Source organism: Carlito syrichta, unplaced genomic scaffold (assembly GCF_000164805.1).
Source record: "Carlito syrichta isolate Samal-C Ts95f unplaced genomic scaffold, Tarsius_syrichta-2.0.1 Scaffold305149, whole genome shotgun sequence".
Classification (NCBI taxonomy): domain Eukaryota; kingdom Metazoa; phylum Chordata; class Mammalia; order Primates; family Tarsiidae; genus Carlito; species Carlito syrichta.
The window spans coordinates 810,172-837,757 of record NW_007249245.1 but is presented as its reverse complement, the minus strand read 5'-3'; the positions used below and the strand labels follow the sequence as shown (position 1 = coordinate 837,757).

General features: G+C 35.9%; 1 protein-coding gene across 5 annotated transcripts in view; it reads right to left on the bottom strand.

Annotated features, from left to right (window-relative positions):
- The window catches only part of REV1 (REV1, DNA directed polymerase), a 65,993-nt gene that overhangs the window by 21,419 nt on the left and 16,988 nt on the right, over positions 1–27,586 (bottom strand). Inside the window, exons 4-10 of one of the 5 annotated variants that reach the window (XM_021714014.1) lie at positions 18,015–18,167; positions 14,172–14,881; positions 11,596–11,703; positions 10,114–10,230; positions 6,834–7,033; positions 4,905–5,013; positions 712–840 (exon numbers count right to left, since the gene is read on the bottom strand). In XM_021714014.1, the coding sequence (XP_021569689.1) occupies positions 712–840; positions 4,905–4,993 (218 nt within the window). In that variant the 5' untranslated portion in view covers positions 4,994–5,013; positions 6,834–7,033; positions 10,114–10,230; ... (1 more) ...; positions 14,172–14,881; positions 18,015–18,167. Of the gene's footprint in view, positions 1–711; positions 841–1,335; positions 1,586–4,904; positions 5,014–6,833; positions 7,034–10,113; positions 10,231–11,595; positions 11,704–14,171; positions 14,882–18,014; positions 18,168–27,586 lie in introns of those variants that run through there. The other 4 variants (XM_021714013.1, XM_008061214.1, XM_021714012.1 and 1 more) reach the window with 4 other exon arrangements.

Genomic DNA, 27,586 nt, shown 5'->3' with positions numbered 1-27,586 from the left:
CTATTCAAGAAATAAGCATGTTTTGTTTAGGCTTACAGACTGAAAATTTTAAGAACAGAAGGGTATACCTGACATGAGGAATTTCTCTTTGGAGTGAAAGCTGCCCCGAAGCAGGGAGAGTATGAAGCTGAGATAGGATAGCCAAAAGGTGGGGGTAGGAGAGTAACACTGACAACTTTTTCCCGATAATAGAAACATGCCACTGACATGGTCTCCTAACTGAGATTCAACCTGGACCATGTACATGTATGTGTCTGTGTAGCAATATGTATCACAGGTCTCTCTCATATCTTCCTGACCTTAGTTTGGGGCTTAGTTTGCTTTAAGGTTCGATACCAGAACACTATAATTTATATGTAAAAAAAGAGATTAACCAGGTTAAAAATTCCAATCCTTCACCTATCTGGTTCCATGAGAAGAAAACTAGAACCACTGACTACTACAAGTCATGCCCAAGAAGAATCAGATTTTACATTACCACCAGGAAACACTGAACAAATATAAAAAAATTAGCCGGGTATGGTAGTGAGTGCCTGTAGTTCCAGCTACTTGGAAGGCTGAGGTGGAAGGATCACCTGAGCCCAGCAGGTCGAGGCTGTGGTAGCCGTTGTGGTACACCACACTGCACTACACCCTGGGTGGCAGAATGAGACTCCAACTCAAAAAGAAAAAAAAAAAGAGAAAGAAAGAAAAAAGACTAAATTACTGTACCTTGCCAATGTTTCATACATTGTTCGTGCAACTTCCTTGTATGCATGAAAATCATATGGAACAGCTTGAAGATTAGGACATAGCTGTTTAGCGTGCCCAAAAAACATTCCATTCTTAATGCCAACTTGTCTAGAAAGAGAACAAAACACAATGGAGGTTATTCTAGGAAGTTTTAAACTCAAAAATCAAACATTAAGTATGTTGGTATCTCCCCATGCCATTACTTTACAATTTCCATTTAACTCCTTTCTTAAAGACAGACATTAAGATAAATCACAGGTTTGTTTTCCCTCAAAGAAATATCACATAATTGTCTGATTTGTGTAAATGATATATAGAGATGTGCCAAACACGTTTTTAAAAGACTAGGTTAGGCTCTTGTTTTATCTGAAGCTTGCTCCTAAGACTCAGACCTCTGGCCCCTTTGCAGAGATGCCAGCATGCCATATGCTAGTGATATCGCAACCACCACAGAGCAGGAATGTGCTGTCAAAAAGAAGTTTTCTTCCCCTGATACATGGCAGTTTGGCCAGGGCTCATCCCCCAAAAACAAAGAATATGAACAAAAGAACTACACAAAACAGTGCTATGTGACAAACAGACAAAATGTACTCATCCTATTACCACCCAATTCCCAATTGACCAATTCCATGCTCCTGAAGTGGCTCCACAGTGGTTGAGATGCCAACAGCAATGTATATGGTAGGACATCACTCTGGGCAGGAGCCAGGGTTCCAGAACTTTGAGGGACCTAATTGAAAATGGTAAATTTTAAATCTACTGCGTGTCTCAATGCTCTGCATTACCTTTGATATTTGGAGCATTCAACACAAAACTATAATTATGGAATTATACACAGTTAGTAAAATTCCACTTATCACTCCATAGAAAAATCAAGAAAAATATTGTAGTAAAAACACAAGCAAAATAATAAAGCAATGTTTCACCAAATTACAAAATATTATACAATGGCTAAAAAATATATAATGGCTATTCTGTATATCCATTCAATAAATATTTACTGTTTACATAATTAGAGATGTGCCCCATTTTAAGTACCATAGAGACAAAAAAGCCTCAGTTACACAGGGGCCACTGGCACCCTCCCCACATTCAGACCATCCAAGAGTCCTCCAAGTTATCAGAGGTAGATTAAAAAAAAAAAATCACATGCATTTTTTAATGTACACAAAAACAATAATAAACTGTCTCATTGCTAAGTTCCCAGTAGATAAGGAATACTAATCGGAAGGAAAAATGATATTAAAGGAAGTGGTAAGTGACAAATGGAATGGTAAAGAAAACAATTCTTTTTTCTTTTTTTTTTTTTTGAGTTGGAGTCTCACTCTGTCGCCCAGACTGGAGTGCAGTGGCCGCTCCCGGCCACCGCAGCCTCGACCTGCTGGGCTCCCGCGATCCTTCCGCCTCAGCATTCCGAGTAGCTGGAACTACAGGTGTGCGCTACCATGCCCGGCTGATTTTTTGATTTATTGTAGAGATGAGGTCTTGCTGCCCAGGCGGGTCTCGAACCCGCGGGCTCAGGCAATCCACTCACCTCAGCCTCCCAAGGCGCGGGATTACAGGCTGAGTCACCGAGCCTGGCTAAGAAAACAATTCTTATGTGTCAGGCATTTTGTGAGCTGCTAGATACAGGATGGTAACTAAAGCAGATTTCAGAATATTCATGAGGACGAGGCTGCACTCACCTAGCAAAGAATGACCTACAGGCAACAGGCCTTGTTCACTAACTTTTAGAAAAGTTACCAAAAATGATTAAAACAGAAAAAAGGTCTAGTACTGAAGGGTAAACTTCAGGTAATAATAATGCTAGATATATAGCATGTAAAGCTAACTTACAAATTAAAGGTAACTATTCATTTTAAAGGACTGTGTTATATAATTCCTGTAAATATTACATTTTTATATTTACAATAATTTCATCTTCAAAACTTTCCTCAACACAGAAATCTTCAGAGGCAATTACTCGGAAAAATAGAGTACATCTACTTATGCATTACTGCACATCCTCTCAGAGACAAATATTTAAGAGCCATTAAACACTATAAGTAAGTTACAAACAAAAAAGGGAACCTTAAGGTTCCCCATAACTAAGGGAAGCAAACTATCTAGAGTTGATTAGACCTGTTTCACAGAAAATAAATGAGTAAAGACAACCACAAAAATGTCTGAAGTATCTGCGCATTATCATAACTAATCTATTTCTTTCAACTAAAATCCCATGCAGGATAACTACCACTATTTCATAAATGCATGCTGCAAAAATAATTTATTCCCAAATTTAATGCACATACAACATGCTTCTTTTTGGCAATATGCTTTGCTCAATTATATGTTACTGTACTAGACAACATTTAAAAAATAACCACTGTAATTTCAAATTTTTAATATTAAAAAAGAAACTGTCACTGTTCATTCAACATACTAAAAGACATCCATATCACTAATAAGAAAGGTAAAGGGTCCTTACAAAAACACAAGAAAACAGAGGTTGAACCCTTTGTACTTGGAAACATCTTGAAGATTACCTACCGGCGACCCGACTGCACTTTTTTGCGAAATAATGAAAAACAAATCATCTCATATTAAATAATATAGCGTTGAAATCAACTATTTAATTGTAATAATATTTGACTTATAATGGGAATTTTGAACATTAAGGAACTTATTTATGATCAAAAAAATCAAAATTTTAAATTTTATATTTTTCTAACATGGTAACACGTGAAACAGTCACCAACATGCATTGCAGGTTCATTGATACATGTTGTACAATAGCAATTTGTGTGACATCGTCTACCTGGTGTTTTTCTATCTGAGCAGACAAGAAAAACCTGGTATTTTTCTTCTTCCCCCAATAATAATATGTAATTTATTGTCCAGTCTGTTGTTCAAAGATGATGTGGAAAGATATACTTATGATTCCTGAAAACCACTTCTCAACCGATCAATCAGAAGCTTAACAAATTTCAAATGGGACATAGGTTTTTTATTGTTTTTGAATGGAAAACTTCAAGGAAACATACATTTTTGAAAAATTTGCACTTACATAAGTTTGTCCTGTATAATCACCAGCAATCTCTTTATGCCCCCTGAGAGGGGACATCCGAGTGGTTTGCTAGATTTATGAAGTCCCCTCAGTGGGGACATTAGAGTGCAAAGGGTTAAAAATTATTTTATCTCAAAAATTTATGATTCTATGGTATTTGTATATCATTATTTATCCACATATCTACCTTCTCACTTATTATGTACAGAGCTTGTTTTTTATGGTAAGTATGGGCAAAACTACTAATAGTAATGTATACTGTTACCTACATATATTCATGCTACAATCTACAGCTCACTGCAACCTGGAACTCCCAGACTCAAGCAATATTCCCGCCTTAGCCTCCCAAGTAGCTGAGACTACAGATGTGTGCCATACCCTGCCTGGCTAATTTTAAAGACATTTTGCAGAGACAAAGTCTTGTTATGTTGTCCAGGCTGGTCTCAAACATCTGACCTGAAGAAATTCTCCTGCCTCAGCCTTCTGAAGTGCTGGGATAACAGGCGTGAGCCAGTCCACCAATAACATTCTACCTTTTATTCTACCATCTCATATTCACATTCCATCTCTTGAGACCCCATTATTAGGTTACATATACTGAAAACTCACCAATGTATAGAACTGAGATGCCCACATACTCTTACCAATTTTAAGTGAGATTATTATTAAGCATGCCAGTGTGGAATTATTTAACAGGCAGTTGAGGTGATTAAAAAGAAAACACTGTATATCAGGAGGTCTAGATTATAAGGGATTTATTTGAGCTGTAAAAATAAAAGATTAGAGTAGGTAACTATTAAGGTCCTCTCCCATTCAGAACAATCTAATCACACGCTTCAAAAGACAACAAAAATGGCAAAGTCTAATTTCTTTTGGTTTCCACTGGAGGACCTATTAGTTCTCATCAGGGAACTATTAAGTTATTTATTTAAAGTTATCTAGCGCTGGTGGGGAGGGTGGGAGGAATCTGAGGACTAAGAGTAAAAACATCTCTTTCCATAAAACATCTGTAATATATTTAAACAACTGGCCTCGCTGGCTTGTCTGAGTCCACTTCAAAAGATAATACAGAAATAATTAAGCAAATTATTCATTAAAAATTCGAATACACTTGACTTCTACATACCTGGCTTCATAACTACAAGATGCAATTTCAGCCTTTGACAAAACAGAATCAATTCCATTTATTTGTGCAGAATCTTGATTATCCCACATTGATGAATCTGGTACATCTGCTTAAAAAAATAAAATTTAATGGTTATATATTATATATTTTTAATTTTAAAAAGTTGTTTTCCTTAACTTTTTTCAAGAAGCATTTTCCAACCTTTTCATATACAAATATTTAGTAATTCCAAATATAATTATCTGTATTGGTACTGTTTCCTTATCTAATAAAAGAAAACTCTTTAAAGTGGTTTATTCCTATCATATTCTTCATCAGCAGTCAGATACAAACTAGTAATAAATTCAAAGTGTGCTGCTTAGTACAAAGTTTAAAAAAAAAAAATACACCAGAAGATAAATATAAAATATCCAATATAGAAACAGTCCCCTGAGGTGGACAAGGATGAGAAGTGATCAGGGAGATAAACCCCATCCTAAAGTTTTACAAGGACTATACAACTCTCTGCAATGGGAAAAAGTTAATGGAAAATATAAATTTCTCTGAATATTCTCTGCTGTTTCCTAGAAGAACAATCTCCAGAACTTAAAGCTGATTTACATGTTCAATGAACATCAACTTCCTACCAGCCACCTGAACAAACAAAACTCAAGCTTTTCCTTTTGAACACACATCACGTAAAACAACTTCACAACATTACCCACCCCTTCTTTGGGTAATCTACTTTTGGTTGACTAATACTTGTTCAATTAAAAACATGCAAGTATAATTAGAATATCAACTGCTTTACAGAATATAATTCTAGCCTAAACAGCACAGCTTACCAGTATCTCTTGCTATCCAAACCAAATTTACAACTTTGCATGAGAATACAAAAGTACAGTCTAGAGAGCTTATTGGTTTCACGTCCCTTTACTTCCTTTACCACCTTTAGTTTCACTAGTAATTGAGAAATAGATTAAAACGCAACTTCAGTCACAGGTCTCTTGGGATAATACTAGTAGGTTCCAAGAAAATTATGTTGTACGAAAAATATTACATTCGAAACAACACAATCTCAGCCAAATCTCCACTATTATAAACAAAAATACTGTTAGTAAAACAAAACCAGAATATAACAGTTCAACTAATTCTAGACAAACCTATTTTGAATATACTGTAAAATGATATATAACTAACAAACCAAGCATTTCTCTTCTGTTTACTTCAGGGACTTAATGTTCCATGAAAAATCAGTCAAGTTAATGCACCAGCAGAAAAACATAGCAAAGGCATCTGGCTCCATGGACTAAAACAACTCTTTCTGATTTATCCAGTAATCATCAATCTCTTTTACCTAACTATGCAACCCATACAAGCATTTTTGGATTTGAGCACCCATATATACACAGCATGAATGCAAATCAAACTTTAAGGACTGGCTACTCAGTGGGGTCAAATCCTACTTTCATCAAAAATAAAAAAAGCAGAGTATGTTATGTAAAGTATGGTTTCTGAACGTGAATAACATTACACTACATTATTAAAATTAAAGACAGAATGCAGAGCAGATTACCCAGTATTTCAGAAGGTTCTTAAAAGGTTAAATATAAATTGTAATGGTCCATTAATCTAAGCTAAAAATCTGTAAGAATTTCAGATTGTCAGTATCACACTTCAACAGAGGGCGCTACTAGACCCCAAAAAAGGAGCTGCTGAAGCTTACAGAGCATCAATCAACTTGTTCAACAATGTCATCATGAATCATGCCTTAAAAACTGGAGAGTTATGTGACTCTGCTACCTGAAGGCTCGTTAACCTAAGATACTAGTCTTGGAAATTACAGAAAACATATGCTTGAGGAGAGAACAGTCTCTGTGGTCCGTGCGCTCCCAACGCCCTGGCCTGAGAGGCAGCACCACTGTGTTCCTCTTCAACGGGCTGGCTGACCTGTTCCACAGTGCAGCAGAGTGCGTGGGTCCCTCCACGAGCGGAGTGAGTTGCTTCATGTGAGATTCGGGGAAATGCAGGGATACACTGTCCTCACTGGAGGGCAAAGTAGAGAACTGCTCATCAAAACTCGACAAACTAGACGGGCACATGGAGAATGTGGAGGAACGGTTGGAGAAATCAGAGGCCAGGACCCAAGTCTGTGAAAAAGAAATCGCTGAGAATAAATCTATGACGATACGATTTTTAAAACCGTTGTTCTTTAGAATGAAAACTGAAGTTGCTGAAGGGACAGAAAACATCTGCATCCTGGGAATCCAGGAAGGGGTAAAAGGCCCCAGTCATGAAATCTGGAGCATAAATGGCGCAAATAATGAGATCATCGATGCGGAGTGTCGCTACTGAGTACTGTTCAGGAAGCAGCTTCCAAAGGAAGCCACAGATGAAGGAGATCCCCTGGTTACTCTGCTCTAATGAAAGAGTTTTTGAATACAGTGACTAAGAAACTAAGGTTTGAAAAAGGACTGAAGATGCCATCTGTCCTAATACTCTTCCCTAGACTTCAAGCCAAACATCAGAACTTTTTTTTTAAAGCTAGTACACAGATGCCAAAGATTCTAATTCCTAAACTGATCCTCAATATTGGATGCCATATCTAATAATGACCCAGAGAAAGAAAGATCAGGAAATAACAAGAAAAGAGGAACAAAGGCACTGAAAAAAGTTCTGAGCACAAGCTTAGTTGTAACCAAATTTTATAATAAAGGACAATCTGTTCATTTTACATGTAGCAAATATTTTGGGGAGCTCCTAAAGGGTCAGAGGCTGTTAGTGTAAAAGTGAATGACATCAAGTTATAGCAAGAGTATAAAATACAAAGTATCATTCATTTTGTCTAGTGAGAAGAAAATCTACTTTTGACTATTTTCAACAGCAAGTGAAATTTAAATATTTACCTAATATTTGACTTCTGGTTTACCAAACACACTTAGGTGTGAAGGGACTGTGAACTATAAAATGTTATTAAAAATGCTATAAAAATCTGGTGGCTAAATCGATGAAGATAATTAAATAACCAATGATAGTATTCTGTTAATAAACCATTTATAGTCAGATTATTTGTGATGGAAGGAAAGACAAAAGAGGACTAGCTCTCTGCTACTTTGAAGGAATGTGCACTTGCTAAAGTCAAAATTCTAGATTTAGACTGTTGATATAAGACTGTGTATAACAACCTCAAGACTCTACTCACCAGAGACTCTACAGTGAGTAACTGAGAGATGCTACCACATGTATACACATGGTATTTCTTTCTTCTTTTAACATTCTTCAGTATTTACTAAGTGTTCAATATGTGACAGGTATTGTATACCTCCCTTAAGCTACTTATGTCCTGCTTTCTAGAACTTAAGATTCCATCTTTTGAATAACACATGGAAAATACAAAAAAGAAAAAAAAAGTCAACCTACCAAAAAGCCACACTACCAATACTTAAGAAACTACCCATATCACAATACAACTAAATCTCAACAAGTTCAGTAATATCTCCCTACTCCAAGGTCTACCCATGACACACAAATGTCTAACTCTCTGAAAAGATTTAAAGACCAAAAAAACTTTCAGAAAACTTGAAAAATATATGTACATACAAAGCATAAATACATATCTACAATTATTTTCTTTCATATTTATACCATGTAAACAGATGATAAAAACCACCACCAAAAAAACAAAAAACCACACACAACTAAAGTCCAAAAAAGGTCCTCAGAGATGTCTTCTGGCATTCCTTTTGTCTCAATTTCACTGGCGTCATTTAAAAAATAATCTCAAGGTTTTATAATCAACAAACAAGGGAACTAACTAAAATAAAACTAACCTCTGCATGTCTTCCATTTCACTACATATCTAACTTCTGACTACTTTCTAATAGTTTTCTAAAAGATTAGTTTAAAAATATGTTTTTGGCTTTGCAAGACATCTATGAGGAAACTGATCAGTATCAATAAAATTTCTTTAAAAAATTTTTTAGTGAATTTACTCAGGGGAAAAAGGAATGGATACATGAAAATATTATAAGTATTACGACTAGTGTAACTTATGATTTTCATGGATTAATATCTGAAACTTAAAAGTGCTGGGTGTGGGGGCTCATACCTATAACTCAAGCACTTTGGGAGGCCAAGGCAAGAAGATTGCTTGAGCCCGGTTTGAAACCAGCCTAGGCAACAGAGTGAGACCTTGTCTCTACAAGAAATTTAAAAATTAGCTGGGCATGGTGGTGCATGCCTGTAGTCCCAGTTACTCAGGAAGCTGAGGTGGAAGAATCTCCCGAGCCCATGAGGTCAAGGCTGTGGTGAGGCATGATTATGCCATCTACCATCACTTGGGTGCCAGTGAAACCCTGCCTCAAAAAAAATAACATTAGGCCAGGCACAGTGGCTCAAGCTTATAATCCCAGCACTTTGGGAGGCTGAGGTGAGGGGATTGCCTGAGCGGGTTTGAGAACAGCCTGGGCCATTTGGCGAAACCTCATCTCTACAATAAATCAAAAAGTTAGCCAGGCATGGTAACATGCGCCTGCAGTTCTGGCTACTTGGAAGGCTGAGGTGGAAGGATTGCCTGAGCCCAGCAGGTCAACTCTGGGGTGGCCGTAAGCGTGCCACTGCACTCCAGCCTGAGTGATGGAGTAAGGCTCCAACTCAAAAAAATAAATAAATGACATTAAAATAAAATGAAATTTAAAAGCCAAGAGAGGAAAAAGAAAATGTTTCTCATTTTGACAGGTTAATTAAAGAATATGGGGAATGATTACCTGTGTTTACATTCTAGCTACAATAATTAAAGTTCTACTATTTCTTATTCCATTTACTTGTACAAATCTTGAGTAACACAAACTTTAGTGTCCTTACTATAATATAATGACCAAATGACTAGTCACTAACTCTCAAATCAGGTAGAGGCTTCTATAAAGCAATGGCCATGATTTTCATACCCAATCTAAATTCATACAAAACAAATTAATTCCATCTTCTAAACATTCTTCATTCTCTCTGTTCCAGGAAAACATGACCATCCAATTCCACAAAGCATAATTGTAAACCAATCATTTGTTGTACCATATTCAGATTTTGCTTTAAGCTGTCAGTGACATCCTTAAAACCTTTGAATGAAAAAACTATGTCAACTCTGCTTTCATTTCTATAACTACAGTACCAATAGCAAAATCTAGAAGTCATCCACAGGAGCATTAAGACTTCAAAGAGAGCTCATTTGTACCTGCTTTGCCTTTCAGGATTTTATTCTGGTAATACTGCCACTCCAACTGAGGGTTAGCGCCAGGACGTAAAGGTGCCCTTCCTGTGCCTCTGTTACTTGTAACAGCCACTGGTTTTCCTGTGAAGAAAACATTAAATTATTTCTATATCTAAGTACAGGAATGTTAACAACATGCAAAGAAAAACTGTTGAAAGAATTTCAAAATATGACTTTTTTTAAAGCTTCATTTAGGTATTAATGAAGAATTAATGAAACGAATTAAAGAACTAAAGAAACTAATACCTTCAATATAAATCACCACACAAACATCATCTAAGTTTCTTAGCACCTCAAAAAAGTAAACTGTAACAATTTTGATACATTTATTCAACCTAAAAGCAGCACTGTCAACTTACATTTCCATAGTTTTTATGTGATTTCTTACAGTATAAAACAGGTAACTCAGAACCTAGATTCAGATTGAAGGGGCAGGGAAAGAAAAAAAAACCTAAATATATGTTTTTTTCTATTTCTGATATCAGAAAAGCAGGATTAACCTCAATACTTATGTCTCAATTTTACAGGAAGAGAAATTCAATATATATGCATAGAAATCACAATGTGACCTACTACTATCAAACAAGAGTATACAACCTCTCAGTTTCTGTTTAGTTATAAAGTTACTTTCAGGTATCATTTCCTTCTGTGTATGGGTTAAGTTACAAGATAACTATAACCTTGTAAAACAATAGCATGGATAATTCAATATATATTTACTGAATGCATTTGTTATGAGGACCAAAAAAGGAAAGAAAAAGCAACTGCATTAAAAAATTACTCTATGAAAATCACTACTCTAATACTCTTAGAAACTCCTTTCAGAGCTTAAGGAGCAACTATCTAGAACAAAACTAAAGCCCAGGTTTTAAGGGAAGAATTGACTCTCAGAAAAAAGTACTATTTTCTTTCACAGAGACAATTACTAAAAAATCCAGAATATGTCTTTAAAAGAACTGACTAGTTTACAAATAATCTGAAATTTCATTAAAGATTGCCCAGATGACTTAACATATTTTAGCAATATTCAGTAATACAAAAATATTTTTACAAAAAAAAAAGTTGGGATGCTCATCTGCATCAGGAAAGTTAATTAAGTTTGTTCAAGAGAAAGTATAGTGACCCAAACCTCAAAGATAGGCTACCATAAAATCTCCATTCATTAACAAAGTAAGAGTAAATACAGATAAAAATATAGAAAATATCTAATGCCTGTATTAGTCTCTGATGATATATCCTTCAGCTGAAGATGAGTATTCTTCCCTGAAGACTTGATTTCTATAGGGAGAATAAAAAGCTTTCTAATTTCCCTACACCTTCCTTGTAACAAAGTACAGAAAATATGGAAGAACCAATTTTCCTTGGAAAAAAGTATTCTGTGATCCTTTAGAATATATATTTCTAACAATGCATCAATGTTCTTAAAACGTAAACAAGAATACAGACCTTTGAGATCTGGTCTATTTCGTATACCCACTGATACAAAGAAGCAATCCATATCAACATGCATTATACAGCTCTGATGTCTGGGTGAACTCAATACTGACATATTTCCTAGAAGGAAAAAAAGAACATTCAAACCCCAAACTAATTTTTAATATTAAAAAATTAGGACTAGTTAATTTTAGAAATTATATTTAAAAGATGCTTGTAAGTAGAATGGAGTCTTAAAAAATTCAGAATCTACTACAGATTATTTCTATATTTCTACCACCTCAACAGAAGTCATAGTTTCTCTAGCTCTGAAAGTAATTCAGAGACACAAATTTAGTTTTCAAACATAATTTTAAATCAGTTGTGAAGATAACTATATTTTCCTAGTCTCTATTCTAGTAACTGATTCTTTAAAAGTTTATCAAAAAGCTTTTCTTAAAATTATTTCATAATGCTGATTATTTTATTAAAATGTATAAAGGTGTTTTCATACATTTAGTTACATGAAGCTAAGTAACTTTTGATGTTCAGTACTCCACGTAGTCTACAAACATTCCTTGATAACATACAACAGTAACGACGGCTACCATGATCCGGTGCTTGGTAAGTGTCAGGCAATAAGTTAACATGCATTAATTTATTTAAACTCACAACACTGTGAGGAAGATATTCTTCTTATGCCCATTTCTGCAGATTAATAACATGCCTAAGTCACACAGCCTACTAGTAAGTACCTGGGCTCTGATTCCATTCCAGGCAATCTGATTTCAGCGTCTTCAAACTACCACTGTTCTGTTCTAAGCAGATATACCATAAAAGTAATTTATAAAACAAAATTCCATGCAAATGGAATTTTTCTTCTTATGTCATTAAATACTACTAAAAATCAGCTCTGAAGCACATATACCACATTAAAGAGATAAAGATGAGAGTCCATTCCTAAGGAAATCACCCTGAGCTACACAGAGAATCATTAGGGTCATTTTAATCCTAATCCAGACATAATCAGAGCTTTTCAGTCTCATCCTTATCCTCTTCCCCTGGTTCTCTTACACAAGTCCTGAGCTTGTAAAAAGTTCTGATCTCATAAAGACATTTTCCTCAGATAGGTTTAAGAATATTAGTATTGAGGGTTAGTTTTTATAATAGGCTTCCAAAAGTTTAGATTTACCCCTTACAAGTTTTGGACCACTCCATTTACCAAACTGTGATTGTGACAGCATATACCTAGTTCTCACTATGGAGGCACTGAATCTTTGTTCATGTTTTCTTTTGCTCCCAGCCCCAGGATGTGAACATCATCGACTAACCCATCACTTCTCTGCAGAGAGGAAACTGAGACTCAGAGAGGTGAACTAACGCCCATGGTCCTGCAGCATGAGAGTGGCAGAGCAAGGATTTGGATTCAGACTAAGCTATCCAACTCTGAAGCCATGCCACTTACTTCCTGGCTACCTTCTGTGTTACTCTGAGAACTGAATTATAAAATAAATCTTAACAATCACAGTTCTGCTTATACAAGTATTTTTTAAAATATTATATAAACATAAACAACTCAAAATAATGGTTTTAAACATTCAAGAAGTACAGAATGCTTAAACCAATATCTACCAAATGCTTTCAACAATATCAAAACTTCTTATTCCCTTTCATAGAACTAATTCATATTAGTTTTTGGTAACATTCAAAATTAAGTGACCTTCAGGTTACAAGGCCAAGACATGATGTAAGAATAATGAATACCTATAACATTATTCTGAAATATTTCATAAATACCAAAAAGTATTTTTTAAATAAAAGCACACAGGAATACATCAAACACAATAAAACATAACAGAAAAACCCACAAGGAGAGGCTTTATCACTTTCTAGGACAGAACCATGAGCTTCTCTTTGTACCTCAGTTTCCACAAATATAAATTAAACAATAGTATAAGATCATCTCTAAGATCTCTCCTCCCAACAAAATCCTGTAATATGTAAAAGCAACTAAAACTTCATATCATATACTAACTTATAATGACTGACACAGAAATACAGTCTGCTATTGTTATGTGCATTTGTTTATGATGACAGGGAAAGTATTAAAAATCAAAATACAATTAACCAGGCCACTTAGAGGAGAAAATACTCAATATCACTAAAAGTTTACACTATAACTAGAACAGCTATATGTCAAAATTATTTAATTTAAAATATCATGATTCAGGCTACTAGAAATTAACAATTACTCTTACCAAACCATGTTCATTCTTACAGGAATTTAATCACTGATTATTATGTTATGTTTACAGTTCAAAACTTCAACAACTGATAAACGCTATATGAGGAATAAATGCTCAAAATCCCAACCATGTTACTGTTTAAAATATGTGAAAATTTTCAGTTAGCCACAATTAAAGCTAATTGTCCAAAAAATTTTTAATAAATGTTTTCTATAATCTGTTATACTTACTGTAACTTATACAACCTGATATTCCTAGAGGCTGTTATGAGAACTTACTATTGACCGGAATACCAATGATAGCATGAAACAAAATGATCAAGCATGACTGTTTGTTAAGAAGACAATTTTAGTAAGTATCTACCTGTGTCAGTTACAACAAGTGCAGACCTGCCTGTTTTCATTTTTTTTAACTTTTCCCTTCCTGGAAAGACACCACTACTTTGTCTTTGTAGGGTACTGACAAACTCAGTCAATTCGCACTTCCACGTTGATATGTGATGCAGTCTTGAATGAGAATAGAAGTCTGAAATAAAACTGCAGTCTGAAGGTTTGGATGGCACTGAAGGTGCTGCCTTGCTAAGAGTAGGTACTGAAGAAGTGCTTTTTGTGCTTGAAGGCCCCTGAACAGTGGAGTGGTGAGCACCATTGATTTTAGTGTTACTGTGCAAAGACGATAATGAGAAAGAACTAGTTCTGTGTGGATTCCGCAAAGCATCTGCGTTTCTGGAGCTTTGCTGCATCTGCTGCAGAGTGCAGTCTCTGAAATCAGTGCTGCTCTGTTCAGCCTTCTCTTCCTCTTGGGCAGAGTCTGGAGAAAGTCTGCTGGCAATACTGTTGCCCATGGGCACCAAGCAATCCTGTGTCTTTAAGGCACCATTAGAGCTATGAGTGTGTCCATTAAAAATGGCAGTGCTGCCCCTGGAATGAGGAATTCCATTTTGTTTCCTTCCTGGAAATGTCTGCTCCAGATCCAAAAAACCAAAATCATTATTTGCATCTTCTTCATTCCAACTGTTCATTCCATTGACTTTGACTTCATTTTCTGTCTCAATCTTCTTAATTATGTGATTTCTAAAGCAGGAAAGAAAAAACTATATAAGTTCATAATGTTTGACTTTTAGGCTAAAACATTTTTCATTCAGACATTTTCTTAGTGATATACATGTTGCTATAGTCCTCCTTAAAAACTAAAAATTAAACCACAAGCTTTATATACTCTCTGTTCTGACAAAAAATACTTTTTTGCTGAAGTAGAAACATAATTAGGAAAATTCGAGAACATTATCAGCCTTTAGGCATTTTTTTTTTTTTTTTTTAGTCGGTGTCTTACTCCGTCGCCCAGGCTGGGGTGTGCAGTGGCTGGCTCATGGTCAGCCAGCGCCAACCTGCTGGGCTCGGGCAATCCTTCTGCCTCCGCCTTCCAAGTAGCCGGAACTACAGGTGCGCGCTACCACACCCAGCTAATTTTTTGATTTAATGTAGAGATGAGGTCTCACCAAGCTGCCCAGGTTGTTGTCAAACCCGTGGGCTCAGGCAATCCTCTCACCTTGGCCTCCCTAAGTGCTGGGTAATATTATAGGCTTGAGCCACTGTGCCTGGTCTTTTTTTTTTTTTTCTTCCAATTTTCACTTTGGATAGTTCTAAAGAATAAATACAATGAAATCTTTTTCATGGTGGAGGAAAAACCCAAAAATTTGTTTCAATTACTTTTTCTCACCAAAAAATTAATTGGAATCTATAAGTTCTAAATACCCAGTTCTGATGCACAGTGCTTGGCATTTACTATATAGCCAATAAATATCTGCTGAATTAATACAATAATAACCTCCATAAAAAAATGGATGAAAAATTTTAATTGAATTCTTATCCCTAGTTTTACTTTTAGCTTTTATGTAAGATACTATTCAACACATTAAATCCAATACTGCTAGAATGGGACTAAAATACTAAGATCAGTTAAAAAAACTGACAGACTATACTGGTTAACCCATTAATGGAACTCATTGCTGCATAAGTCGATAAAACATAAGAGCCAGGTCAATGTGTGGAGTTTATTCAGTAAAACTTATACCTAGAAAAATGAGGACATTTCTCCTAGTGACAAGAGAAATGCCATTTCACTTCTATGAAAAACATATTTAGATGCCAGTGTGATCAAGGCAATCTAGACCAAGTTTAGGTTTATAGATGACAGGTTTATAAATGCAGAACTTATGAGAAATGTTATGCTGCATTCACTTCCTGGCTCCACTAGATGTTTATGTAGTAATGCTCTATAATAAGGACAAAATCAACTGCATTCATGAGAATAATCTAAGTAACAAAAACCAAAAGCTGAATTATAAAGCAGTATCATTCTACTTATAAATGTCCACAGCACTAATCAAATTACAGTTCACACTCCAGATGAAGGGGTGCCACACATAGAACTAGGATGCAAGTAAAATTACCACAGTATTATTACCAGGCTTTTTCTAAATCCCCTCATCCTATATCAACTTGGTTTATTAGTAATGACAATCTGCCTACACAGAAAAGCCACACACGTTGGATGCTAAACATTACCACCCATTTCTGGGTTAGCTTGGGCTCTGGTTAACCACCTCATTTGGAATATGAAGGCACTCTGAGTAGCTCCAATCCTCACAGGAGATCACTCCAGGGAAAGGGAAAAAGAAGACAAACTGGAAACCATTAAAAGAGAAAAGAAAAGGAAAATCTAATTTGTCACATGGCAGAGAAAGTCTGCCCCTTGAGATAAAGAGAAAGCAAGGGAGCAAAAAGTCATATAAGAGCATTTCAAAGAAATTTACACAATGTACTGAACATATCAAAAAAAGAAAAAACAGAAAACAACAAAAGTGACATAAGGCAGAAGAGTCTTACATCTAGTTTTCTGTATCAAAAACTTAAAATTCTTTACATGTATTATAGGAACACATACAACAGAAATACATATACTGACAAGAAAATACACTGTAAGTACATTTCTTAGCCTAGATAAGTAGACATTTGCAAAGTAGCAATACTGAAAATATCACTGGTTGATAAGTATTTCTTATACAATGGCACAAATGCATTAAGAAGTAAAATCTAATAGGTGAATTCCTCCTAAAATTGTAATGAAGAATTTGAAATAAACACATATCTATTTCCCACTTTTATTAGTGCAGGTAAGAGAAATAAAGCTGTGCATTCTGTGAAAAAGTTTTCTGATATTACTTATTATAACACCTTGAGAGTAGAATTAAAAAATAATGTTCTAGGTAAAATAAAAAACATTAGAATGTGCTTATAAGTAGTGAATATAAGTCAAATAACAAATGATAAAAAAAATTATAGAAGATAGTGATAGCAGAACTTCCCAGATTAATTAGACTCCTGGTATTTTGGAAAAAAATATACCCAACTCCCAAGGTAAGCAATTTAATAAGTAAGGAGAAGGTTAATGATAATGAACCACCTGATATACAAGGCAACACACCAATTAATTGTGAAACCAATATCCCCAAGATAGCAATTAAAGCTTAAGTCAATACAATTTTTAAAAATCAGCCACATGGAATAAAGTCTAGATTCACTCCCAGTTCTATAACCCAAAGTCACCAACTAAGCTCCCATTAACATAAAATATTTACATATTAAGAAATATAGTTGTCCATTTTGAATTTTTCAAAAATAATCTAGAAATGTTAATATTTTATCTTTCTATGCATGGTACACAATAGAAGTATAACTGGTGCAGTTAGTTCCGTTTTTAAGAAAGCAGTATTCTACAGTAAATTAGTTGTGGAAGCATAATTACTTTCATGAAAACCATGACCTGATCTCAAACCAGGTGAAGTGGAGCTCAAAGGGAGGTCCCAACTTCACCTGTATGATGACCACTTATATACCTAATCCTGAATTGTACCCCACATCTTTAAAATAAAAAAGAAACATTTCCAAAAAAAAAAAAGAAAACCATGAAAAACTAATTCAAGACCCACGAGTTTAACATGAACTCTAGTGTGACAGTAAAAACTTATTTACATTTTCATCATAAAAATAATCTTTAGATAAGACACCCACAAATGTATTTCAATATGCTCATTATAAGTGAATGACCACATATTACATTTGTTTCTCTCTGTTGTCATCAGAGTGAGACCATACTCACTGCAAAAAACCAGTTTTGCAGTATTACCAAACTAGACAAACTTACACCCTGTTGTTGAGTTGTTTGGCTATATTACTTGGACCTGGTACAGGATCCTCAGGTTTGCATACAGGATTAAAGTTGAGACCTTTCTGCACACTGGACTGTTTGGAGTACAACTGATAAGGGATGCAGGAGAGGAGTCGTCCAGCTTTGATGCTGAAACAAAAAAAGCAACACCAATTTAGAGTTCAATACCTAACGAAAATGAGCTTCATGAAAAAAAAATCAATGTTCTTAAAGACAGAAGTATGTCACCAACAACAGGCCATCTGTTTTGCCAGTTTATTCCTTCTTGCTCTGTGTTAGTGGTAAGGCAATATGATCTTTTAGAGTGAGATGAGAAAAAATGCGAGCAAAGAGTTGAACTAGTCAATATTTTAATCCTCATGGCTTTAAAGTTTTACCCCATTCCTCCCTATTAACTGTTATCATAGACTCATTAAGAGTTTCTCAAGTCTTGTCTCACATATTAAGCTTTTCATGCATAAGTAAACTGAATGAGAAATCTCAAAATTTCACAATTCATGTTAGGGCTACTAAATGTGAAAAACTGCAAAATAAAAACACAGGAAAAAACAAAGAATCCCAACTTTAAGAGTAATAAATAGAGACAGTCCATAAACTGGAAAAAAATTTGTGTCAATTGTATATCTGACAAGGGTCTAACATCTAGGATCTACAAGTATCTCAAATGTGCTGGGGAAAAAAAAAACAGACCCAAGACCCATTACAAAGTGGGCAATAGATACGAATAAACACTTTTCAAAAGAAGACAAACAAGCAGCCAACAGATACATGAAAAAATGCTCAGTCTCACTAGTCGTCAAAGAAATGCAAATTAAAACCACAATGAGATACCACCTAACTCCAGTCAGAATGGTTATCATCAATAACTCAAAAAACAAAAGATGCTGGAGAGGATATGGACAAAAGAGAACACTTCTACACAGTTGGTGGGAATGTTAACTAGTACAGCTTCTGTAGAAAACAGTTTGGCAATGCCTAAAAGATCTAAAAATTGACCTTCCACATGACACCATAATCTCTCTACTGGGAATATACCCGAAGAAACTCAAATCTCTCTATGAAAAAGATACCTGCACACGCATGTTTATTGCAGCATTAATTACAATAGCAAAAACATGGAATTAACCATGCTGTCCATCAAAAGAGGACTGGATAAAAAAACAATGGGGTACATATATACAATGGAATATCACGTAACCATAAAGGACAAAATTATAAGCTTTGCAGCAACTTGGATGGACTTAAGAGTTTATAATACTGAGTGATCTGTCACAGAAACAAAGAACTGAGTACTACAAGTTCTCACTCATAAGCAGATCTTGAACAATTATCATAATAATATAAAAAAGAGATTAGCAGTAGTAGGAAACTGTTGTGGTGGTAGGGCACACCTCATCAACAAGGGTATTTGCATAATGAACATTTGTATTCCTAACCCTGAATTGTACCCCACATCTTTATATTAAAATATTTTTTTAAGTAATAATTTATACTATTTTTATGTGTAAAAAAATTATAAAAGACAAGGCCAGCGGGGCTCGGTGGCTCAGCCTGTAACCCCGTGCCTTGGGAGGCTGAGGTGAGTGGATTGCCTGAGCCCGTGGGTTCAGTTGCTGGGCAACTTGGCGAGACCTCATCTCTACAATAAATTAAAAAAAAAAACTAGCCAGGCGTGGTAGTGCACGCCTGTAGTTCCAGCTACTTGGAAGGCTGAGGCGGAAGGATCACCAGAGCCCAGCAGGTCAAGGCTGCGGTAGCTGGGAGCGGCCACAGCATTCCAGTCTGGGCTACAGAGTGAGACTCCAACTCAAAAAAAAAGACAAGACCATTTGAAGATATGAACTCTAAGAGGGCAGAAGTCATCACCAAATTCCTATGCCAAATGTTCAAACCCCACCACTAAAACCCAGGGTAATACCAGTTTTGTAAAACTAGATGGTACTGGCTTTTTTTTTTTCTTTGAGTTGAGTCTCACTGCATGGCCCAGGCTGGAGAGCAATGGCACACTCACGGCTACCTCAGCGTTGACCTGCTGGGCTCAGGTGATTCTTCCACTTCAGTCTTCCAAGTAGCTAGAACCATAGGCACGCGCTACCATGCCTGGCTAATTTTTTGATTTATTGTAGAGATGAGGTCTTGCCAAGTTGCCCAGGCTGGTCTCTAACCCGTGGGCTAAGGCAATCCTCTCACCTTGGTCTCCCAAAGTGCTGGGATTACAGGCTTGAGTCACCACGCCTGGCCCTGGTACTGGCACTTTAACTGAAACTCCCATTTATTTCCTTTTGCAGTTCAGAGCTAAAACTAATTTGATTAAGCTATCTTAAATGCTTTTTTCTTGCTAATAAGCTGAGTTATATATGGCTATTATATCTTTTAGAATATCATTTTCACTGCAAACTTAAAAATAACCACTATTATTTATGCTAACCAATATACCTATGCTAACATTCAAATTTTAAAACAGGCTCCGTAAATGTCAGAAAATAGTAGAACATGGTGGCTCATGCCTGTAATCCCAGAACTCTGGGAGGCAGAGGGGAGAGGACTGCCTGAGTTCAGGGGTTCAAGACCAGCCTGGGCAATTTGGCAAGACCTCACCTCTACAATAAATCAAAAAATTAGCCAGGTGTGGTGGCACATACCTATGGTTCCAGCTACATGCAGGCTGAGATGAAAGGATAGCCTGAACCCATCAGGTAAAGGCCACGGTGATCGTGAGCATGCCATTGCACTCCAGCCTGGTGACAGAGTGAGACTTTGACTCAAAAAAATTAAAAAATAAAATTAAATTTTAAAAATATATATGTATTAGGCAACCCCTTCAGGTCCCCTCCCACTATGGGAGCTTTTCTGTCCTCTCAATAAATTCTGCTTTAAAAAAATAAATAAATAAATAAATATATATATATATACATATTTTTTTTAATCTATGGTTTTTATATTTTAAAATATAGACTAACAAAGTCATCCCTTAATTATTTACAGAAAAATTCATAATAAACTAAAAATACTTTTCTTACTGTTTTATAGATTTAAGAGTTTTGACAGTTTTATTTTCTTATATGAGGAGGGACGCAAAAAACCCAGAATTATCTTTGGAGGGTGGGCCCCTTGTAGTAGACTCAGAGTCTGTTCCCCTGGATCAAACGGTCAACCAAAGTCTTTATATAAAAGTTTTGGGACAGCTGCGACACGATTTGCAGAAGAAATGTCCTTAGTTGTGAGATTATTTCACCGTGAGTGTTCAGCAGTTTTTGACCAAAAGCGGTATGATCCCCATGTTTCATCCTCTCTCTTCATCTGATCTCTCCTCAAAAGACTTTTGTTTCCCCAGGTGAAAAAAGTCCTCAAAGGAAGATGTTTTGCCAGTGTGAAAGAGGCTAGACAAAAAGTGGCAGAAGCACTAACAGGCGTTCAAATTAATGAGTTTCAAAACTGTTTTGAGTAGTGGGAAAAGCATCAAGTAATGTATTTTGAAGGTGACTGAAGTTTAAATATTTAAGAATAAATACACAGCATTCTTAAATAAATAAATTCTGGTTTCTACCCCTAGGGAGATCCTCAAAATAAGCTAATTATTTTTGGAGGATGGGCCCTTGTAGTACAGGAACCCATCTGCATCCATGTACCAGCTAGTGTTGTTGTGAGAGCCTGCATTTGGCAGTGAATGTTTTTTAGAGATTCTTTCCACGTTTGTCCACCTCATGATGCGTGATTTCTAGTGCACCTGCCCACGCCACACTGAGTGTTCAGCCCTTTTCGACTGAAAATGGCATCACCCCACACCCCACACCTCCCATTCGCCGGATCTTGTCCTGAGTGACTTTGTTTCCTGGGATGAAAAAACTACTCAAAGGGAAATGTTTTGCAGATGTGGAAGAAATAAAATGAAAACGGTGGAAATGCTACAGGGCATCCAAATGAATGAGTGAAGACAGTTTCACTGTCTTAAGCAGTGGAAAAAGTGTCTCAAAAGGTATATTGCATCAAATGGAGAGTATTTTGACAGTGACTGAAGTTTAAACATGTAAGAATACACAATTTTTTATAAATTCATTTTTTGGGGTTCTCCCTCACACAGCAAATACTAAAACTACCAAATTATAATAGTAAAGAACATACACAAGACATTTCAATTTTCATTTACCCAAATGGGTTTATTATCAGGTTAAAAGTTTTATATAAATTACTGGTTACATTCAACTACTAGAATCAAAATTCTAAAATTAGATCATTTATTTATTACTTTATATTATTCTTTATAAAACCAACTTTTCTTCTATTTGGTCTCAATTGCCTAACTACAGATCTTTGTCTTCTTACAGCATTATACATCTCAATTCACCAGCTCTTGAGATACTTAATACCTGAAGCAGAATTCTAACCTTGGCTTTCCAACCTTTTCATTACAAACAGCTGTAACAGAGGAATAAAAGTAAGTGGAGTGAAACTATACTCCATGTGCCAGCTACACATCTCAGGTAAAACCAGAGTAGAAGGAACAAAGTGCCCTATTACCACATTCTCTTCCCTGCCCTACTGACAGCATGCTGGGGTGACACAGACTCTACAAGTGCGCTCTATGGCCAAGACTGATCATACACAAGGGTGAGAGACCTTGTCCAACTCCTAACAAGAGCCACATAGCCCAGCACAATTTTTAGGCTTATGTAGGATGATCCATGGAGATTGTTACCAAATTAGATAACTAATTTAAATACTGTAGGTCTCAAATCAGATATCCTCAGAGATATTTTGCAAAAAGAATTAAAGCCCAATATGCACTATTGTAATGTTAGACAAGAAATCCTTAGAATATGACCATTATATATCAGTTATATATTTGAAACCATTATATATCAGTTGTATCGTCCTATTTATCCCTACTTATCTATTATCTATCTAAAATATATGAACAGAAGCCGGGCTCAGTGGCTCAGCCTGTAATCCCACGCCTTTGGGAGGCTGAGGTGAGTGGATTGCCTGAGCCCGCGGGTCCGAACCCGCCTGGGCAGCGAGACCTCATCTCTACAATAAATCAAAAAATCAACCGGGCGTGGTAGCACATGCCTGTAATTCAAGCTACTTGGAAGGCTGAGGCGGAAGGATCACTGGAGCCCAGCAGGTCGAGGCTGCGGTGGCTGGGAGCGGCCACTGCACTCCAGTCTGGGCGACAGAGTGAGACTTCAACTCAAAAAAAAAATATATATATATATATATATATATATGTGAACAGAAACATATATATATATATGAACAGAAACATTATCAGAAAGTTTATTTTTAAAAGATCTTTTAAAAAAACCTCTCAGGGATTAATTTCTAACATTTACTAATTTCCCTCCTTCTACATTTCCTACTATTTTTTTCTACCAAAAAAAGCCAAATATCAAAATCCAACTTTCAAAACCAAAAGAAGTTATAAAGAAATTCTTCACTTTAGCAAAAGATATTAGTACATTTTTTTTAATATACTGAGTTTTTTCGTGTACACTAAAAACATACTGAAGTTATCTATTAAAGAGTTTATATTCTATACAATGAATCAGACATATTCAATGCAAGTGACATCTGTTTTGGGGAATCTCAATTTCTTGCTTTGTCTTATAGCACCTGTGTTGAGGTATAATGCAAAAACACAACAGAAATTAAAAAAAAATCAGGAGATAAAACAGCAATCAACAATTAACTTATGTTTAAATGAGTCGAGTAAATACTCTAATATTTACATCGAATGTAACTAGAAACCAAGGTTTTATACCATATCTAATAACATGATAAATGAGCAAACGTAAATGATTTAGTAGTTTAGAAAGAAAGAATAAACTATGATTAGAAAGTCCTACTAACACATCCCAGGGAATTGGTATAAATTGAAACAATAAGTTACCTTTCTCTCTCAATTCACAACAGATCCATATGACCATCTAACCTTAGCGGGTTAATATATAAAACTCACACTATGAGGTCCCTCATAGTGTACTGTGAGGTCCCCATTCTACAAGGATCAACACAAAATCAAGAACAACAAACCAAGACCAACCTACAGTAACTTAGAACAATGTTTATAAATTGTGCTCTATGACACTCCTCAAATCTGATGGGCCATCGGGTATGTCATAGTAGCTTCTTGTCATCTATTCTAAAGTTCAATATAAAATTGTCTAAGGGAAAGAATTGTGATAAAAATTTTAAAACACTATTTATACTATATACAAAGTGTGAGATTTAAAAAACAAAAGTTTTAAGTAAAATAATCTCATACCTTAAACTAGTGTACACAAGCTTCTCATTAAAGGATCCCCTGCCTCTTAGAAGTCAGGGCCCTATAATCATGCTCCATTAACTCAGGTCTAATGACACACAAACATCAGGGAATTGGAATGAAAGCCAACAACGCTTAAGCAAAGAAGTGGTAGTTCCTTTTTAAACTGTTCAAATAAAAACAGAAAAACTAATTACCGAAGAGAATAGCATATATCATACATTAAACAGCTAATACGTTGAAATTTTTAAGTATAATACAATCTCATTAAAACACAGCTGAGAAGAGATCAACAGATTGGGACTCAAGTGTGAATGAATATAGTACCATGATGTAACCAAAAGGATTCCATGCTATAATGACAAAGTAGACACTTGGCATGTGTTTTAAATATTAAGATACATGCCAACACTGATTCATTTCCATCTATAACAAGCTTAATTAAGAGGCAAAAAATGGACTCAAACAAGAGTCAGAACACCTGGATTCAAAATACTGCTCTGTTCTTAGGCAAATCAGTGAACTTTACTATCCCTGCCTTCAAATATACAAAATAAAGCCAACAGACCATATAATCTTGCTGTCCAAAGTCACTTTCAGTTATTTGAAAACAGATGATTAAGCCTGACTCTAGACTAAAACAAAATCCATTAAAGTGAATTTTAAAACGTATAACTATGTCAGCTGTTTTCTACTGTATTATTTCCCTAGCTGCATTTGGCAATAAGGAAGAGCAGGTGCAAAGAAACAGCTGTAATGAAAAACACAATTTTCTAAGCAAATCAAGTCCCACCAGCAAGAGCACTTTCCCCTCACTCTCCTACTGTCCGTGGATCTCTCCCTTCCTTCCAAAGCCAAACTACTGCCCCAGATAAAAATTCTAGCCCTAGTAACAATATAACTCAACTCTGGAGTGATGCCAAACTTTTATACTGAAAACTTCACAAGTCCTTTAAGGAGACAGATAGTTGAAAATCATTTTAATCAATCCTTATAATGGATGGACAGCGGCTAGGTCATAAGAATCAGTGGGATGTTCTAGGGATGAGCCTTCAACTTTAACCTTCCAAGATTTAAAAAATTCTTAAAGTGTAAAATCCACCTGACTTCCTGGCAGTAGTAATATACTTTTGGACTTTCCTAATACTGTCTAATGTTACAGAATAAAAATAAATAACAGTATCTTCTTATATATTACACCTCTCAAACGTGCCAGGCATTGTGCTAGGTAGTTTACATAAATGATTTCTGTTTTTCATATAACCACAGCAGGTAGATATTAGCCTTCTTTTACAAATATGAGGAAACAATGTTTCAAGTGACTGCATGAGTGGCAGCATAAAGTTTCTAAAATTACACCACATTACATAGATAACAAATTGTAAAATTTGGATGTAAAGTCAAGTATGTCTCCAGAGCCCAGGCATAGCCTTTTCTACTACTATGTTGCTTCTCACTGAATTTATGAAGCTAAGGCATATAGCTATACAAAGGAACTGAGAAACGCTCAATCTCCAGAGTTAATGGAAGGTGTCAGAACGCGGGTTCGAGACCCACCTGGGCAGCGAGACCTCATCTCTACAATAAATCAAAAAATCAGCCGGGCGTGGTAGCACATGCCTGTAATTCGGAGGGATCCCCGGAGCCCAGCAGGTTGAGGCTGCGGTGGCCGGGAGCAGCCACTGCACTCCAGTCTGGGCAACAGAGTGAGACTCCAACTCAAAAAAAAAAAAAGCTAGAATTCAAGAAACCGTTTGGCAAATGACTTAAAAAGACAACTTCCAAGTATGTTTCATCAGCACTATTCTCTCATATATTGATTATAATCTATCCATACACAAAATTATGATTTAAATGTTTTCACTGCCACCTTTTATAAATCCAGCAATAACTCACACTAAGGTTTCAGATGACATATTTAAACGTAGGATGTCAATATGAATGATCACCACTGATTTACAATTTATCATTTTGAAACCAATGGCAAAGAAACCATAATGTAATCATTGAAAAACAGTTAATAATACTGCAAACTACTCTCCCTCCTTTTCCCCACTTCCATCACTCCAGATCCACATCATCCTGAGTATTTAATATGCTAAGGGATAAAAATTCATATACAATATAATATACATGATATAATTTACTCATATTTTAAGCTTGTTTATTATCTGTCTCTCCCAACAGAATGTAAGTTCCAAGATGTAGTAAAGGGATCTTTGTTTGGTTCACTGTTATTTCTCAAGTACACAGAACACTGCATAGCCCATAATATGAACACAAATATTTGCTGAGTGAATAACACGCTTGATCAACCCCTTCCCATAACTACTTCCCACTGCTTACCTGAGTCATCACCCCTAATTTCTGAAAGCTAAGATTGCAAAAACACCAACATACTACTTTTATTTATTTGTTTGTTTGTTTATTTATGAGTTGGAGTCTCACTCTGTCACCCAGGCTGGAGTGCTGTGGCATGCTCACAGCCACCCCAGCGATGACCTGCTGGGCTCCAGCAATCCTTCTGCCTCAGCCTTCCAAGTAGTCAGAACTACAGGCATGCACTACCGTGCCCAGCTAGTTTTTTATTTTATTGTAGAGACGAGATCTCACCAAGTTGCCTGGGTTGGGGCATACTACTTTTAACAGGATGCCAAATTCTAGGCTGTAGAATTATCAAGATGAGGTTAAAGAGTATAGTAGTGTTTAAGACATTATTTTTTCACCTTGCCAACTAAAAGGCAATATATTAGATATGTATTTATAACAGAAATTAAAAGTATTCTATCTTATCTCTTATGGCCTGTGCGTTTCGGGTTTTGTTCAGTAATTGGATGCCAGTTCCAATTTCCATAAGGGTGTATCCTGCATTTTCTAAGGTTCTTATGATTTGAGGTTTTACATTTAGGTCTCTGAACCATTTAGAGTTAATTTTTGTGTATGGGGATAGACAGGGGTCTTGTTTGAATCTTCTGCATGTGATCAGTCACTTTTCCCAGCACCATTTACTGAATAGGTTCTACTATCCCCAGTGGCAGGTGGTAGAGGCTTTGTCAAAGATGAGTTGGGACCTCATTAAACTGACAAGCTTCTGCAAAGCCAAAGAAACATCAAGAGAGCAGGGAGACAGCCCACAGACTGGAAAAAAGTATCTGCCAACTCCATGTCTGACAAAGGCCTAACATCTTGGATCTACAAGGAACTCAAACGTGCTGAAAAGAAAAAAACAAACAATCCCATTACAAAGTGGGCAAAAGACATGAACAGACACTTCTCAAAAGAA